Source organism: Ammospiza nelsoni, chromosome 2, assembly GCF_027579445.1.
Source record: "Ammospiza nelsoni isolate bAmmNel1 chromosome 2, bAmmNel1.pri, whole genome shotgun sequence".
NCBI lineage: Eukaryota > Metazoa > Chordata > Aves > Passeriformes > Passerellidae > Ammospiza > Ammospiza nelsoni.
Genome location: NC_080634.1, coordinates 116,492,302 through 116,505,880, shown reverse-complemented (window position 1 = coordinate 116,505,880; position 13,579 = coordinate 116,492,302). Strand labels below are relative to the sequence as shown.

Genomic DNA, 13,579 nt, shown 5'->3' with positions numbered 1-13,579 from the left:
CTATATAAATTTTTTGAAGTCTGACCTTGATTCTGTCCTCCTGTTGATAAAAATGAATGCCACTCCTCTGGGGTTCCTTATAATGTAGTGGAATTTGAGCCAAGCATTTGATCCTAAAAATGGAGTTTAAAATCTGCCCCCAAAAATCCTGACTTTTCCTCAAAAGACCCCAATTTTTTTTTTCACAGCCCTGAATAGTTAAGTGCTCCCAGCACACCACAGGGAGATGCTAAATAAGAAGTCATTTGTTTTACATACTTAATGTCATACAGAATTTGTGGCAAGGACATAAAGAAAACCCAGGTATCCCCATTTCCTCTATTGATTTCAATATTAGGCAATGGCCATAATGCTTCTTTTTTTCTGATAGGCATTGGAGCAAGTGTGTACTGGCATCTATTTTCCAACACATGAGGTAATTGGGGTTGTATGGAAAGAAAGATGTGGTCTGAAAGCTTTGAAATTGTTCCATCCTTACCTATTCTTTTGCCACAGAGACCTTTTACAGGTTTCTTTTTAATAGAGATATTTCTTTGCAATATGTGATACAGAATCTGCCCCCCTTTCCAAGTTGCTTGGTTTTTATCTTGTATTTCTTGGACCTTTATTTTGCTCCCTGCTCATTAGCTTCTCTCTCATCCCCTGCACCCATGCTGTTCCCCACTGCCTGCTGTAAAAGCAGGGAACAGAAGTAAACAGTGATCAAACAAAAATGATGTTCCTACACTTTGCACATCCCCTGAAATAAAAACCCAGGAGAAAAACATCACAAACTCTGCCTAAGCCTGACCTCCTCCCTCCCAGTCCTTCCCTAGGTAGATCAGTGACTTTTGAATACAGTTCCACACTGCTGGTCTTTTTCTACCAACGAACAGCTCCTCAAAAAGACAGCCACAAAAGGATCATTTATTCTGAAGCCTGGTTACAAAGAACTGAATAAAAAGTGATGTTAAGGTTCCACCCTGCTCATGGGGAAGCTGTTTTTTTATTCCAAGGGCAGCTGCTGACCCTGACAACTTAATTACCAGTCAGGAAAAACTTGGCAAGTAAAAACCATTCCAAGCATGGGTGAATAAGGGAGCGTAAGAGAGCAGATCTAAGACCCAGCCTCTATTCTGCACAAGGAAGGATGGGCATTTTGCGGTTATAAATGACTGGAAGAATGGATAGTCTCTTTTCTCTAGTGATTTCACATTTTTTTTGCACAAAGGAAGAGTAAATTTCTGATCAAAAAATAAGTATTTTCCAAACAAACTCTTCACTGTTAAATCTGTTCACTGCACACTTTTCTTCTGCTGGAATGATAAAAGAAATGCAACTTATGTTGTCTCTAGCTCATTCTGCTTTCCACTGTGAGCCCTTGTGTGCTGCTCCTACTCACAAGGTCCCTCAGAAGGAAAATCATGCTTTCCTGACAAGGATTGTGTTTTCATTGTAGGAAATTCCCAGAGAAATTCAGTGGGAATTAAACAGTTGTGTTCATAGGAGGTGAACTAAAAATCAGTCTCTGGGTATTCAAATGCAAGACCAACATAAATCTTGAAAGAGAAAGGGAATTTCCACTGCTGGAAGACTGTCACCATGTTGTCCTCTCTAAATCTCCACAGAAGCAAGCAGTGCTGACTAAGCAAAAGGTAAAGGAAGGTGGAAATTCCATGTACACGAGAGTGTCTCCAGTCACCAAAGGGAAAATGCCCACACAGTACTCCTGGTGCTGATGAAAGAGAATGAAAGGTTAAATATAAAAATAAAGATCAGACTTGATGACCTTAGAGGTATTTTCCAACTTAAATGATTCTGTGATTCTGTAATACAAGAGAACAAAGATCAGGGGGATGACATTAAAGTCAGCCAAGAGATCTAAATAGAGGCTAGAAAAATAAATGGTGGGAGGGTTGAGTGAGGGAATGTTCAAATGAAGAGTTGATTCATGTGGATCAACATTCTCAAAAGGGAGAAATTTAAATTAGTTACATTAATATCTAAACATGTAATGAAAGCCACAATACCCACAGGGGAGGCACCACCACTAAAACCAGGATGTTGCTGGTTGAGTGGCCTCACTGTAGATACAGGTATGTTAATTCCAATGTCACAAGCTGAAAATTTGGAGCACAATGTCTTCTTTGGCCACTAGATGCCACTGAACAGCTTTAATAACAGCCCTGCACAATGAAGTTGCAAAACTCACGATGTTCCATGGGAATAACTCAGTACTCAGTATTTTGATACAGCTGCAGTCACACAAACAGAATTTCATGCAATGATTCCTGACATCAAAGAGAGATAATTCCCACAGGATTTAGAGGTTGCAAAGCCAGGTCATACCTGCTTCATCAGTGGTGATGGTGAGCTCGTTGCTGGCCTCGCTCTTGCCGATGCGGTTCTTGGCGTACATGCGGATGTTGTAGGTGGAGGACGGGTGCAGGTCGATGATGGTGGCCTGGTTTAGCTGAGGGGAAACATCTCTGGTTCTCTGGACAGAATCCCAAGAGTCTGTTTGATAAGAAATATCAATAGAAACAGACAAATAAATGGTGGTGTTAATGTGGGTAATACAAGCTGTTTCATGCCACTGCTGTGTTAATCCAGAAAACACATTCTGCTCCAGGCAAATCCAGTGATCCCTCCCCTTCCTTGGCATTCCCAACGTTGCCAGCAGCATTCCCAACTGGCGCAAGAGTGCGGCTGAAAACAATGGGATCTTAGCTCTGGGGTCATCAGCAAATCCACAGAAATAGCTCCTCTTTGAGGAGGTGTTGAAAGCAGAAAAGATTCCCCAGTTTTTTAAGTGCGATTTCTTACCTTTGGGGCATTGGAACAACTGCACAAAAATGGGAGTTGCTGCCCCAAAGGGATCTTCACTCAGTGAGAATGTTGGTTGTGTTAAAAATAAAAAGGGAAGGAAGGGAGTTAATAAACAGGAATAGCCCATGGGAGACCTCATTGCTCTCCACAGCTCCCTGACAGGAGGTGCAGGCAGGTGGAGACTAGGCTGTTTTCCTCGGCAACAAATGACAGCATGAGGGGACACAGCCTCAGCCTGGGCCAGGGGATGGTCAGCTTGGATATCAGCAGGAATTTCTTCATGGAAAAGGTAGTTAAGCATTGGAAGCAGCTGCCCAAGGTAGTGGTAGAGCCCCCATCCCTGCAGGTGTCCAAAGAAGGCCTGGACATAGCACTCAGTGCTCTGGGCTGGGTGACAAGGTGGGCATTGGGCACAGTTTGGACTTGATGTGCTGGGAGACCTTTTCTACCATCAGGGATTCTGTAATTCTCTGAAAGTTATCCCAGGAAAAAAAAAAAAAAATCAGTCCTGGAGAAATACCCTGCAAAATGGAAATGCCAACACCAAACTCCTGCCACAGCTACTCAGCACTGACCTGGGGGAAACTGCCTGACTGAAACACAAACCCAGCCAGACTTCACCCCTATGACACCAAACCTTAGCATCCAGCCCTAGGAAACATTCATCTAACTCAGGGCAAGCCTGAGATCTCCTTCCGAGAGCCTCTGGAGTTTTGTTAATTAATCCAAGTTCTACTCCCCTGTTGATTACTTGTGTTCCATATATGGTACTGTCTCTAGAATGTTCACCCCCAAGACTATATATTGTTACCACTCCCATGTTTCTGGTGTTTGGAGCTTGTCCCTATGCTGTGTTGGGTTCTTGGGCTTTACTTTTCACTTGGCTGTTTCAAATACAACCCTGATTAAGAGGCAAATGAAACTATGGGAAGGCAACAGATGGATTTTACTCAGATTTTATTTCCCAAGAATGTGAGAAAGGAGAGAGAAAGAAAGAGGAAACAGTGTCAGAGAGAGAGACACACACAGAGTAGGAGATAATCAGCTGGAGCTACATGAGCTGTAAGGTCCCTGCCACCCCAAGCGCTGTGTAGTGTAAGAGTTGTACGGACTCCAGAAGTGACTCCACAGCTGCTTTCTGCTGAGCAGGCCCTGGGCAGGGACAGGGGAGCAGAGGGGGCAAGGCTTCAGCCACAGGCTCAGCGGCAAGTTCCTTCTGCTGCATGTTCTGTGTGCAAACTGTTATGAGTAAAAAAAGGTCACCCACTTTTTTATAAAAAGTTGTAGAGTGAACAGGTTGGACCAGTTGCTGCCAGGGTGGAGTTCTAACTGTTTGTTATTGTAATCGCTGGTCGTTTTCATTAACTACCTGTCCTTGAAGGTTAAGAATTCTTCCTTTGTCAGCACCACCCTGCCTGCTGCCAAGTGGATCACCCTTCTCAGACAGTGAAAGGAGGGGACATCAGAGGGCATGCAAAATAACTTTGGACCCAGCATGCCAAGGGAAAACCACCCCACCAAACTTACCAAAATACCCCCAAAATGACGAGCCAACATCGAATTAAGAGATCAAAGTGATGTCTGGACGTGAGGAACAAAGTACAGAGTCTGCAGAAACACTGAGACTCTTTGTTGCCCCTTGCCCTGAGCAAATACCTGAGCTGGAGCCAGGACACCGAAGGTGGTAACAAAGGGTATACTCCCACTGCTCTAATGAGGATGGGACCCCCAGCTCTGCCCCCTAAGAAACAAATCTGCACATTCCTCCATTCTCCGAGCCACTCCTGGGAACGACGCCATCGAGCCTGCCAGCCTTGAGCTGATCACTTTTAATATTGACATTAAAAAGGAGAGAAGATCTGCCCTGTTTATTTCACAAACTAGAAGTGAAAATGGGGAGAAGAGCCTTTGCAGCACCTTCAAAGCCAAAGCAAGCCCGGCCAGGAGCAGCCCTTGCTCCTGGCCCACGCCCAACCGGCGCTGCCCTTCTGAGGCAGCCGGGCTGCCGGGCCACGGGCAGCGTCTCAGCGGGGCCGTGCTGGCTCCGCTCTGGTGGCTGCACAGCCCCGCTGCCAAGGGCTCTCTCCCAGCACAGCTCTCTCTCAGCCGGCCCCAACGGGCGCCTTCAGTTGGCCGGCAGAGAGCAGCGCCAGCCCTGCCCTGCCCGCCCGGCCGGCAACTCTCCCGCTGCTCTGGGGCTGAGCACTCCCTGCTCACAGGGGGCTTCTTGTGCCTTACAAACTTTATTAGAAAATACATAAATTCTTCAATAATTGTAACTGTTTTGGGTTTTTTGGTTATTTTCTAGGAAATTGTATCATAATTACATGTTGCATATTTGTGTTTTTATATCATAGATTGCAATACAAATACACAATATGTCAACCAGCTCTCCCTCCCTGCCTCTGGTTTCTGGGAGGGAAGAGAAGCCACGCGTCCCACAGGGGGTTGGCGTTTCAGGGGCGTGAGCAAGGCACAGAGCAGCCCTGGACTGTGCGGCTCTGGTGCCTCCTCCTCAACCCAGGCCTCACAAGAGAGGGGCACTGCCACAAAAACTCTCCGATTTTGTTCTCTGTTTTCTTCTGGGAGCAGCTCTAGGATGCTCACCTCATCCCACTCTTCCTGCTCTGGGAAGAAGGAGGGCTTAGTCCAGATGCCAGGGTCACTCTGGTCTTCACAGTTCTCCTGTATTAGTTCCTCACAGCTGTCATCTGAACTGGAGTGTCCTGAGGGTCTGCTGCCATTGCCTCTCCACACGTCTTGGCCAATGCAGGCTTCCCTTTGGGCAGGCTCTTGGCCAATGGATTCTTCTCCATCAGAATGTTCTGACCAGTTGCTGACATCTCCTCCAATCAACCCTTGCCCAGCGTACTCTTCCCAGTCTGAGAGGTTTTGAGAGCCGCTGACTTCCCCCTGGGACAGCTCCTGCTCAGTGAAGTCTTTGTCCCAGTCAGAGTGCTCATGGTGACTTGTGTCTTCTCCCTGGGACACATCTTCTTCTGAGTGCTCTTTCCAGTCAGAGGGCTCTTCCTGGCACAGCTCCTGCTCAGGGCACTCTTCCCCATGGGACACTTTTTGGGAGTCGTTCATTTCTCCATGGAACACCTCTGCCTCTTCCTTATTCTCCCACTGGGAAAGCTCTGGCTCAATGTCCTCTTCCCACTCTTTGTCCTCCCCAGCCAAGGTGCCCTCCTGGCTCTCTTGCACTGCCCCCTCCTGCTGCCTGCTGGGGGCCTGGGCTCTCAGCTGGGCAGGCCAGGGGCTGGGGGGGCTGTGTGGGGCAGGCACTGGTCCTTGGCTGCATGGCTCCTGTGCTGGGCGCTCAACAGAAGCCTCCCAAGGGGCAAGCTCTGGGATCCCCTCTGCCGAAGAAATCTTCCCTGTGTGTCCTGTGACAGACACCTGGCACAGCTCTGGATCTCTCACCAGGAAAAGGCTCCAGTTCATCCAAGAATTGCCACCATTTCATTTCCTCATCACAGTCATCCATCCTCTCGGCCACTGCCTGCACTGACCCCACTGCTGCCTCCTCCTCCTGCTCTCTGGTGGCAGCAGAGGCAGCACCTGCCCTGCCCAGTGCCTCTCCTTGCCCACAGAGTCCCACAGAGTCCGAGCCAGCAGTTGCTGCCCCAGATGGAGCTGATGAAAAGGAAGAGCAACCCAAGCCTCTCACTCCTGAGGAAGTAAAGGGAGCAGCTCCTTCTCTCTTCAGGGAGGAACTGCCATCACCAGGGACACAGAGCTCATCCAGTGTCCCCTCTGACACCCGGACCAGCAGCCAGGCTTCACTGTGCCAGGATCAGAACATCACTGAGGAGATTCTGATCCAGGAACTGACAAACATCTACAAACTGATGGAGAAGCTGGAGGGAGAGTATGCCCTCCAACAACAGATGGGTGTAGAAGAAATCCAGCCCAGCTCTCCCAGCCCCATTGGCATGGAGGTGGCTGCAGAGGCAATACCTGCCCTGCCCGGTGCCTGCTCTGTCACGGGCAGTCCTACAGTGTCCAAGGCAGAAGCTGCTGCCCCAGCTGGATGTGAGGAGAAGAAGAGGTGCCCAAGCCTCTCACTCCTGAAGAGGTAAAGGCACAGCTCCTGACTGCTCACATGCTTCTCCTGCTGGAACAGCTGTCAGTCACTTATAGCTGGCCACTTGTACAGCTCTTGGGCTCTGGCATCCAGTCCTTGTGACAGCTCCTTGTCACTGCTTTCTCTCACTTAGTACAATTCTGATTCTCTGCTGTCTTCCCATTGGGATGTGTGGGAGCACACATCTTGTTCCCATGGTGAGAGTTCTTTATTCCTCTCATCTTTCCTCTGGGAAAGCTCTGGGACACTGTCCCATGGAGAGATGGGGGAGCGCACATCACACAGTGAGAGGTCTTGATACCTCTCACCTTTCCTCTGATCTGGCTCTTGCATATCGGAATCCTCTGGGACACTCACATCTCTCTGTAAGCACAGCTCATGGGATCTCTCATCTTCTTCCCATCCCAACTCCTGCTGCTCACTCCCATCTATTTCCCATTGGGATATCTCTTGGGCTATGACACCTTCTTCCCACTGCCTTCAGCAGCGACAGCCAGGGGCACCGAGCGCGGCCTGGCACCTTTGCCGGGCACAGGAAGCCGAGCGGGGCAGGGGCAGCGCGCAAGGCCGGGCCGGGCTGGAGAAGCGGCACCACGAGAGCCTCCTGCGCTGCCACAAGGCCGGGCCCGGCTGCTGCAGCTGCCTCGGGGCGCTGCCTGAGGCCCCGACTCCTGCAGCTCTGCCCTGGCCTCTGCGGCGCCACGGGCACAGAGGCCGGGCCGGGGCTCGCTCCCTGGTGCCCGCAGGGCGCTGCCCAGGGCTCCCCGCCCGCCGGCGCCGGGGCCGGGCGCTGAGGGAGCAGCGCCGCCATTGCTGCCGCCCCGGTGAGCTCGGCTCCCGCTGGCTTTGTCCCAGCTGGGGCGTGAGGAGAGCGCTGGAAGGACTCGAGTTTCTCATTCCCTTCTCGCACATGTGCTGCTTTCCGGTGTTCTGGCGCTGCCACCCGGTGGCCATCGCTGGTACCGCACCAGCCCCGCACCCGGCCGGAACCCCCGCGGATCCCGGCCAAGATTTTGGGAACCCCCAACTCTGCGAAAGCATCGGGGACCCGGGTGTAGCCCCCTCACACCAGAGCACAATAAAGCGCAATTAAACAGAACTGTTCAAAGTTTGTCCCTAAGACTGCCCTAATGACCTAAAAAATTTTAAAGGATGGTGAAATAGGCACAAATGAAGACCCACGTCCCTTTTCCTCTCTCCAGAGCTCTTTGCACAGCTCCGATGAAAATCTCTAGAGGCTGCACAGGACTGGTTTCCATGAAGGGCCAGGTCTGAGTGCCACAGGTACATGTGTGTACAGACAGGTGATATCTCAAAGTACCAAAACATCCTGAAACACCAAGTTCCTGGTATTCATAGTGCTATGGGATTGCAAATGGACCCTACAGGACAGGCAACTCCGTGGTCCTTCCATGGAGTAACTAATTCCATTGGGGTAATTAGTGTACCTTTTGTGTGTGATGGGGTAGACATCAACAGTGCTGAGATATCTTTGGACTTGATGATCTTAAAGGTCTTTTCCAACCTAATTTATATGATTTTATGATGGGATATGTAAGGGCTCCTAAATACAGCTCTTGCATTCTTTGTGATCGCCTGCACCTTCTCTGAAACAGAAAAGTTTTCCTGCTTGAGAAGCCTCGATGGTGCATCTGATCTAAATTCATTCCTGAGTCCTCAGGAAAGGCAGCAGAGGTGGAAAATTCTCACAAAATACAGTTGTGCAGTTTACAGCTTCACTATGGTCTTGGCAGAGTGTTCCTTGAATGTATAACCTAAATTTTGTTCTGTCCCTTTAATGCCTGGAACCTGAGAAGTTTTCTTAATTCTTCCTCTTTGTTCTAAATTGCCCCAACTACCCCATGCAAGTTCTCCATAAATCATCTTTAGTATTTCATCTTCTCAGTCATTCAGTTAATGACAAAATTCGTATGCAAGAATTTTAAAAAACCTGATCTGAGTTTCTCCAAACATTCAGCCTCAGACTTTATAAACTGACATTTCTGTTGTTTGCAGTAAGAAGAAGATAATCTGCTCTTGTTAGGACATGACCTCCAGGATTTGTCTTCAGATACAGACAAATATTTTCTTTGACACCAATTCTGCTGCCCACTTCTTTTCCTTTCTTTTTTTTTTAACCTTTATCAATATATTGAGTCCTGATATTTCCATCCAACCTGTCTCGCTCTTGATTTATCATTCCATATTAGAGAGAAATCATTTTTCAATGCAAGTTCACTTAATCTTTGCCTGCATTCTGCATTATCACTTGGAAACATCAAACTAAATCTAGCAAGGATTTTTTTAGAGCTCTGAAATCCATTCTTGTCAGTGTGTCAATAGAATGGAAGCACCTCAAGTCATCCTAAACGGGGTTGTGCTGAGTTACACCATTCTTAAATATTTATTCTTGTATTTGAGAAATAAAGACATGTTTTAGTGTGAGAAAGGAGTTAATCAGGCGAGAATGATTTTCAAAAGCTTTTCTGGAGCAGGTGGGTGGTTGGAAAGATAGGAAAACAATCAAAAAAGAAAAGAGAGCCCAGAAACTTTTAGGTGTGCATATCCCTTGAAGGCAGCCTTGCCCAATGCACATCTCCAAACCTGCAATTTCTGACTTCAGCCTCAGTGGAGAATTTCCACTCCTCATCTTTCAGGTACATTATCAATCTCTCCTGTACATTATTGATTTCATTTACAAAACCAGGGCTAAAATGATGATCCATGATTCAACACTCTTGAAAATGTTTTTTCTACTAATGAAAACATCACAAAATTTTTGCCTCAGTAAATATAGCATGAAGTGGTAAAAGGGGAAAGCAGCAATTGCTAAATTTACCATCTTTACCACAAAACAAACAAAAAGGACAACAAACGAAGATAAATCTTCCCACGGAAGATTAAACAAACCGTTACAAAAAATTCCATCAGGCAGTGTCAATTTATGAATTAGCTTTTGCAGCACGGACTTGGTGGGGAATGAGCAGCAGGGGGATGACTGAGGTTGTTCCCTACCTGACTTGTTCTTGCACTCGATGTCGTAGCCAGTGATGGGGCTGTTGCCGTCGAAGCCCATGGTCCACCTGAGCGCGATGCTCCGAGCTCTCACCTCGCGGATCTCTATCTCAGGGGGGTCGGGGGGCTCTGGGCAAACACACAACACACACACACACAGCTCTGCTCAGAACACAGCCCTTCCTCTTAGCAGGGGCACAGCAACCAGCGTGGCACTGCCTCAGCTTTCCTGGCATTTCTTTGGCCACTTGTGGGGACCCTGATCCTGTTAATCACCCGCTGGAAATATCAGCATTTTTCAATTCAGAGTCACTGGTGTAATCTTGAATACTGGCTCCTCTTTAACCTTCTTGATTGCATTTCCTTAAAATCACTCCAGCTTGGACTTTCATCCCAGGAAAGATTTTTTACCTCAAACACCACATTTCCCTTATACTACTATCAGTGATTTTACTCAAAAAGTGATTGTAGAAATATGAGTACTAAACGCAAAAATGCTGAATTTGGTGGAGAGAGAGAGTAAAATTTCATTCTCTTTGAGTGCGTTTAAAAGTCTTACTTCAATAACAGAATAATTTGATTAAATCACTCTGAAAGTTCTCTCTGCCTCTAAAGTTAATGTTGCAAATAAGCAGCACCTAGACCCATTCTAATGTCCCTTTAAATTGTCTTGGAAGCTTAGATGAGCAGTGGTGGAACTGGGAACCTGTCCCCAAACTCCACCTGAATTTTTCAACAGGGCTGCCTTAGGCATCCTCTGGAATCTGCTGCTACTTGGAATCAAGAGCAGGGAGAGAGAAATCTGCAAGTTGTAGGAATTTGTTGTGAGCAGGCTCAGAGAGGCACAGGAGGAACCAGCACCACACGGGAATGAGCAGTGGCCAGTGGCTGAGTCCTGCCTGTGCCCTGCATTTCAAATATTGTCACCTCTCCAGGACTTGCTGTTTCTGCCCTGTGGGAGGGGAACCCCAGCCCCAGGCAAGATAAATTCCTAGAATTTGGATTGTGCAAACTGCTCACAATTTATTTTGATTGATTAGACTTGAAATGTTTTGCTTTAAGTTCCACAGTAGGTTTAACATTTCTCTACAGATGAAGTGAGATCACTTTTGCTTTATTTTAGACCTGGGCTTGAAGCACATTTGTTCTTTAAAATTAAATGCAACCTGCTCTCCCTCAATCCTCCACATCTACAGTCCTTACTGAAGATATTAGTTTTAGGTATCTTTGGCAATTGTCAACTACTGCATTTAAGAAAAAAATTCTAATTAATTTGTATAGGTCTAGAAGGACTCAAGATTATCTTTTATTTTGATATAAGCTGTGATGCTGGAAAATGAAAGACCGAGAACCTTAATGCAACTCCACATTTCTTTGACAATGAGGAACACATTTAATTAAGAATCAGAACCTCCCTGCCCCCAGCAGATTTCTACACTTCCTGTCCTACAATAGCTGTGGGGTTTTTCCCTCGTGTTGCCCTCTCCCTACCTTGCACAGTGAGCTGAATTATTCCACGATCCTCCCCGTAAGAATTGATGGCGTGGCAGGAAAAGAAGCCAGAATCTTCACGCACAGTTGGCAGAATCTATAGGAGGTTGGAAAAGAGGTGATGGATTGAACAGCACACAGAAAAAACAAACCAACAGCTTGTCTGTGTGGCACAAGAAAAATCACTCAGACTGTTCTCCCTGACAGCAATAAATAGATATGGCAGGTTACACACATACAATTGCATAGGAAAGCTTCCAAAATGCTGAGATTATCAAAGCCAGCAGCACCTGGTCTGAGGACACAGGCTATCAGTTCAACACGTGTAGTCAGGAGCTGGAGCTCCTCCTATTCCTGCAGCTTCTCCTTAGGAGCCTTGTTTCCAGATCCTCACAACTTTGCCAAGCATTTAACTGTTGGCTGAAATTTGCCATACAAAATGGTGCCTCCTGCTGCCTCCAAATTTTTCTGGCTATTTCTGATAATAACTCAAGTGGCTGAAGTGTGTGTGGGGGGAAATAAAGGTTCAAACACTGGTGGTGAACCCTGTAGTGTTTAGCATGGTGCCTCATAATAAAGTTTTGTGTGGTCTTTCTTTTCAATTTGCTAACAGCAAGGACATTTATATATAATATTTACAAACATGATCATAATGATATTTTTCTACAGGACCATTGCTGCATTCAAGGTATAAGAAAGAAAAAAAAATTAAACTAGCAGATATTTGAAATACCATTTCCTTCTCATTGTTCAGTGTGCTGCTCCACAATTTATTTACTGTGCCCTGTTCAAACTGTGCCCTGAAAACAGACATTCATTTTCTCACAGCATTTTCCTCTGAATTCACCCATTGCAGAAACAGGAGTGAATTTATTTTCATCAGTCCTTACACCATGAAGAGCATTGCCACCATTTCATGTAGGGAATTAAGGAAGCAGATGTATGATAACATTTGTGGCTGCTTGACAAGTTGCCACATATTAGCTGAGCCATGGAAACTCCACGTGCTCTTTATTCCTCAGCAACACCCAGGTGATGTGAGCACAACTCCCAGTCACCACTGGTTAAGATAAATGAATTAATTTCCCACTTGCTGCAAGGAAATTGGAGAGTTATCATCTGAGATGTGGCAACGTGTCAAGCTGTGTTCACTTGCACGTGTGGCTGAGCTGAAAAACAAAAATTTCCAGAGCCCAATTTGAGACTTGTAGGGCCTTCCTCCCCCTCCCTCAGAGTCCTGAGCAATAAATGGCTTTTCATGTGTTCATAACAGCTTCCACTGAGTTCAGCTGCAGCCAGGAGGGCTTGGTGCTTCTGCAAATCAGACCCCAAGGGCTCAGGGCAAGTGCCCAGAAAACAAAGAACACACAATTAATTATTGGCCATCTGTGTAAAGTTGGGTCTCAAAGATCAGCTTTGCACCACACAGTGCTGTTCATTACTCAACCCTAATTCAGCCCCAGTGAAAATCCAAGTCCTGTCTCACTGAGGCAGGGGTCCTGCCGAAATAATAAAAGCTGAGTCCACAACTAAAGATTACATCATCATGCAAAAGCACTGAGCTCAAAGCTTTAGAGACAGCCTTGATCTGCCACTTTCTGCTTTTTGGGGTGTTTTATCTCTCAGAAGTGAAAGATTTTGTATGTAACACACATGGATGTAGAACACCATTGCTGTACACAACTGCTTCAGAAAACTCTCCAAGCAGGACTCCAGCCTTCCAAATAGAAATGTAGTTGTCTATCCTGAGGTTATCTTATTAAAATCAACAAGAATGATGGCCTAGGGGTCAATCCTATAAACAATATTATTTGTATCACACAAATACTAATAGGAACAAAATCACACATAGAATTTTTTGTTTCTCATACAAATCAGTGACAAAGATTTCTCACAGAGAGCAAACCCATAATTTTACTGGATGTCATCCAAAACGGGTTTTGGCTGGTAAAGAAAGAAATCTTTCATAAGAGTTACACTAAAATTTAGACAATAACCAGACAGATAAAGAATTAGTGCCTTGGGCCTGATAAATACACTTTTCAAATGTGATTGAAAATGGATAATGAATATTTTGGAGTGAGAAAAAAGAAGAAAGATCCTTCTAGATTTCATAAAGCACACGTAAAACTACTTTGAATCCTGACTTTATAAAGTGGTCTCACAAGCCCCACC

The 13,579-nt window shown here is 46.3% G+C and overlaps 1 protein-coding gene across 2 annotated transcripts in view; it reads right to left on the bottom strand.

Annotated features, from left to right (window-relative positions):
* DSCAM (DS cell adhesion molecule) overlaps positions 1-13,579 on the bottom strand; it is a 404,264-nt gene that overhangs the window by 101,162 nt on the left and 289,523 nt on the right. For both annotated transcript variants that reach the window (XM_059493997.1, XM_059493996.1), the window contains exons 12-14: positions 11,405-11,501; positions 9,914-10,042; positions 2,329-2,496 (exon numbers count right to left, since the gene is read on the bottom strand). In XM_059493997.1, coding sequence (XP_059349980.1) covers positions 2,329-2,496; positions 9,914-10,042; positions 11,405-11,501 — 394 coding nt within the window. The remainder of the gene's footprint in view (positions 1-2,328; positions 2,497-9,913; positions 10,043-11,404; positions 11,502-13,579) is intronic.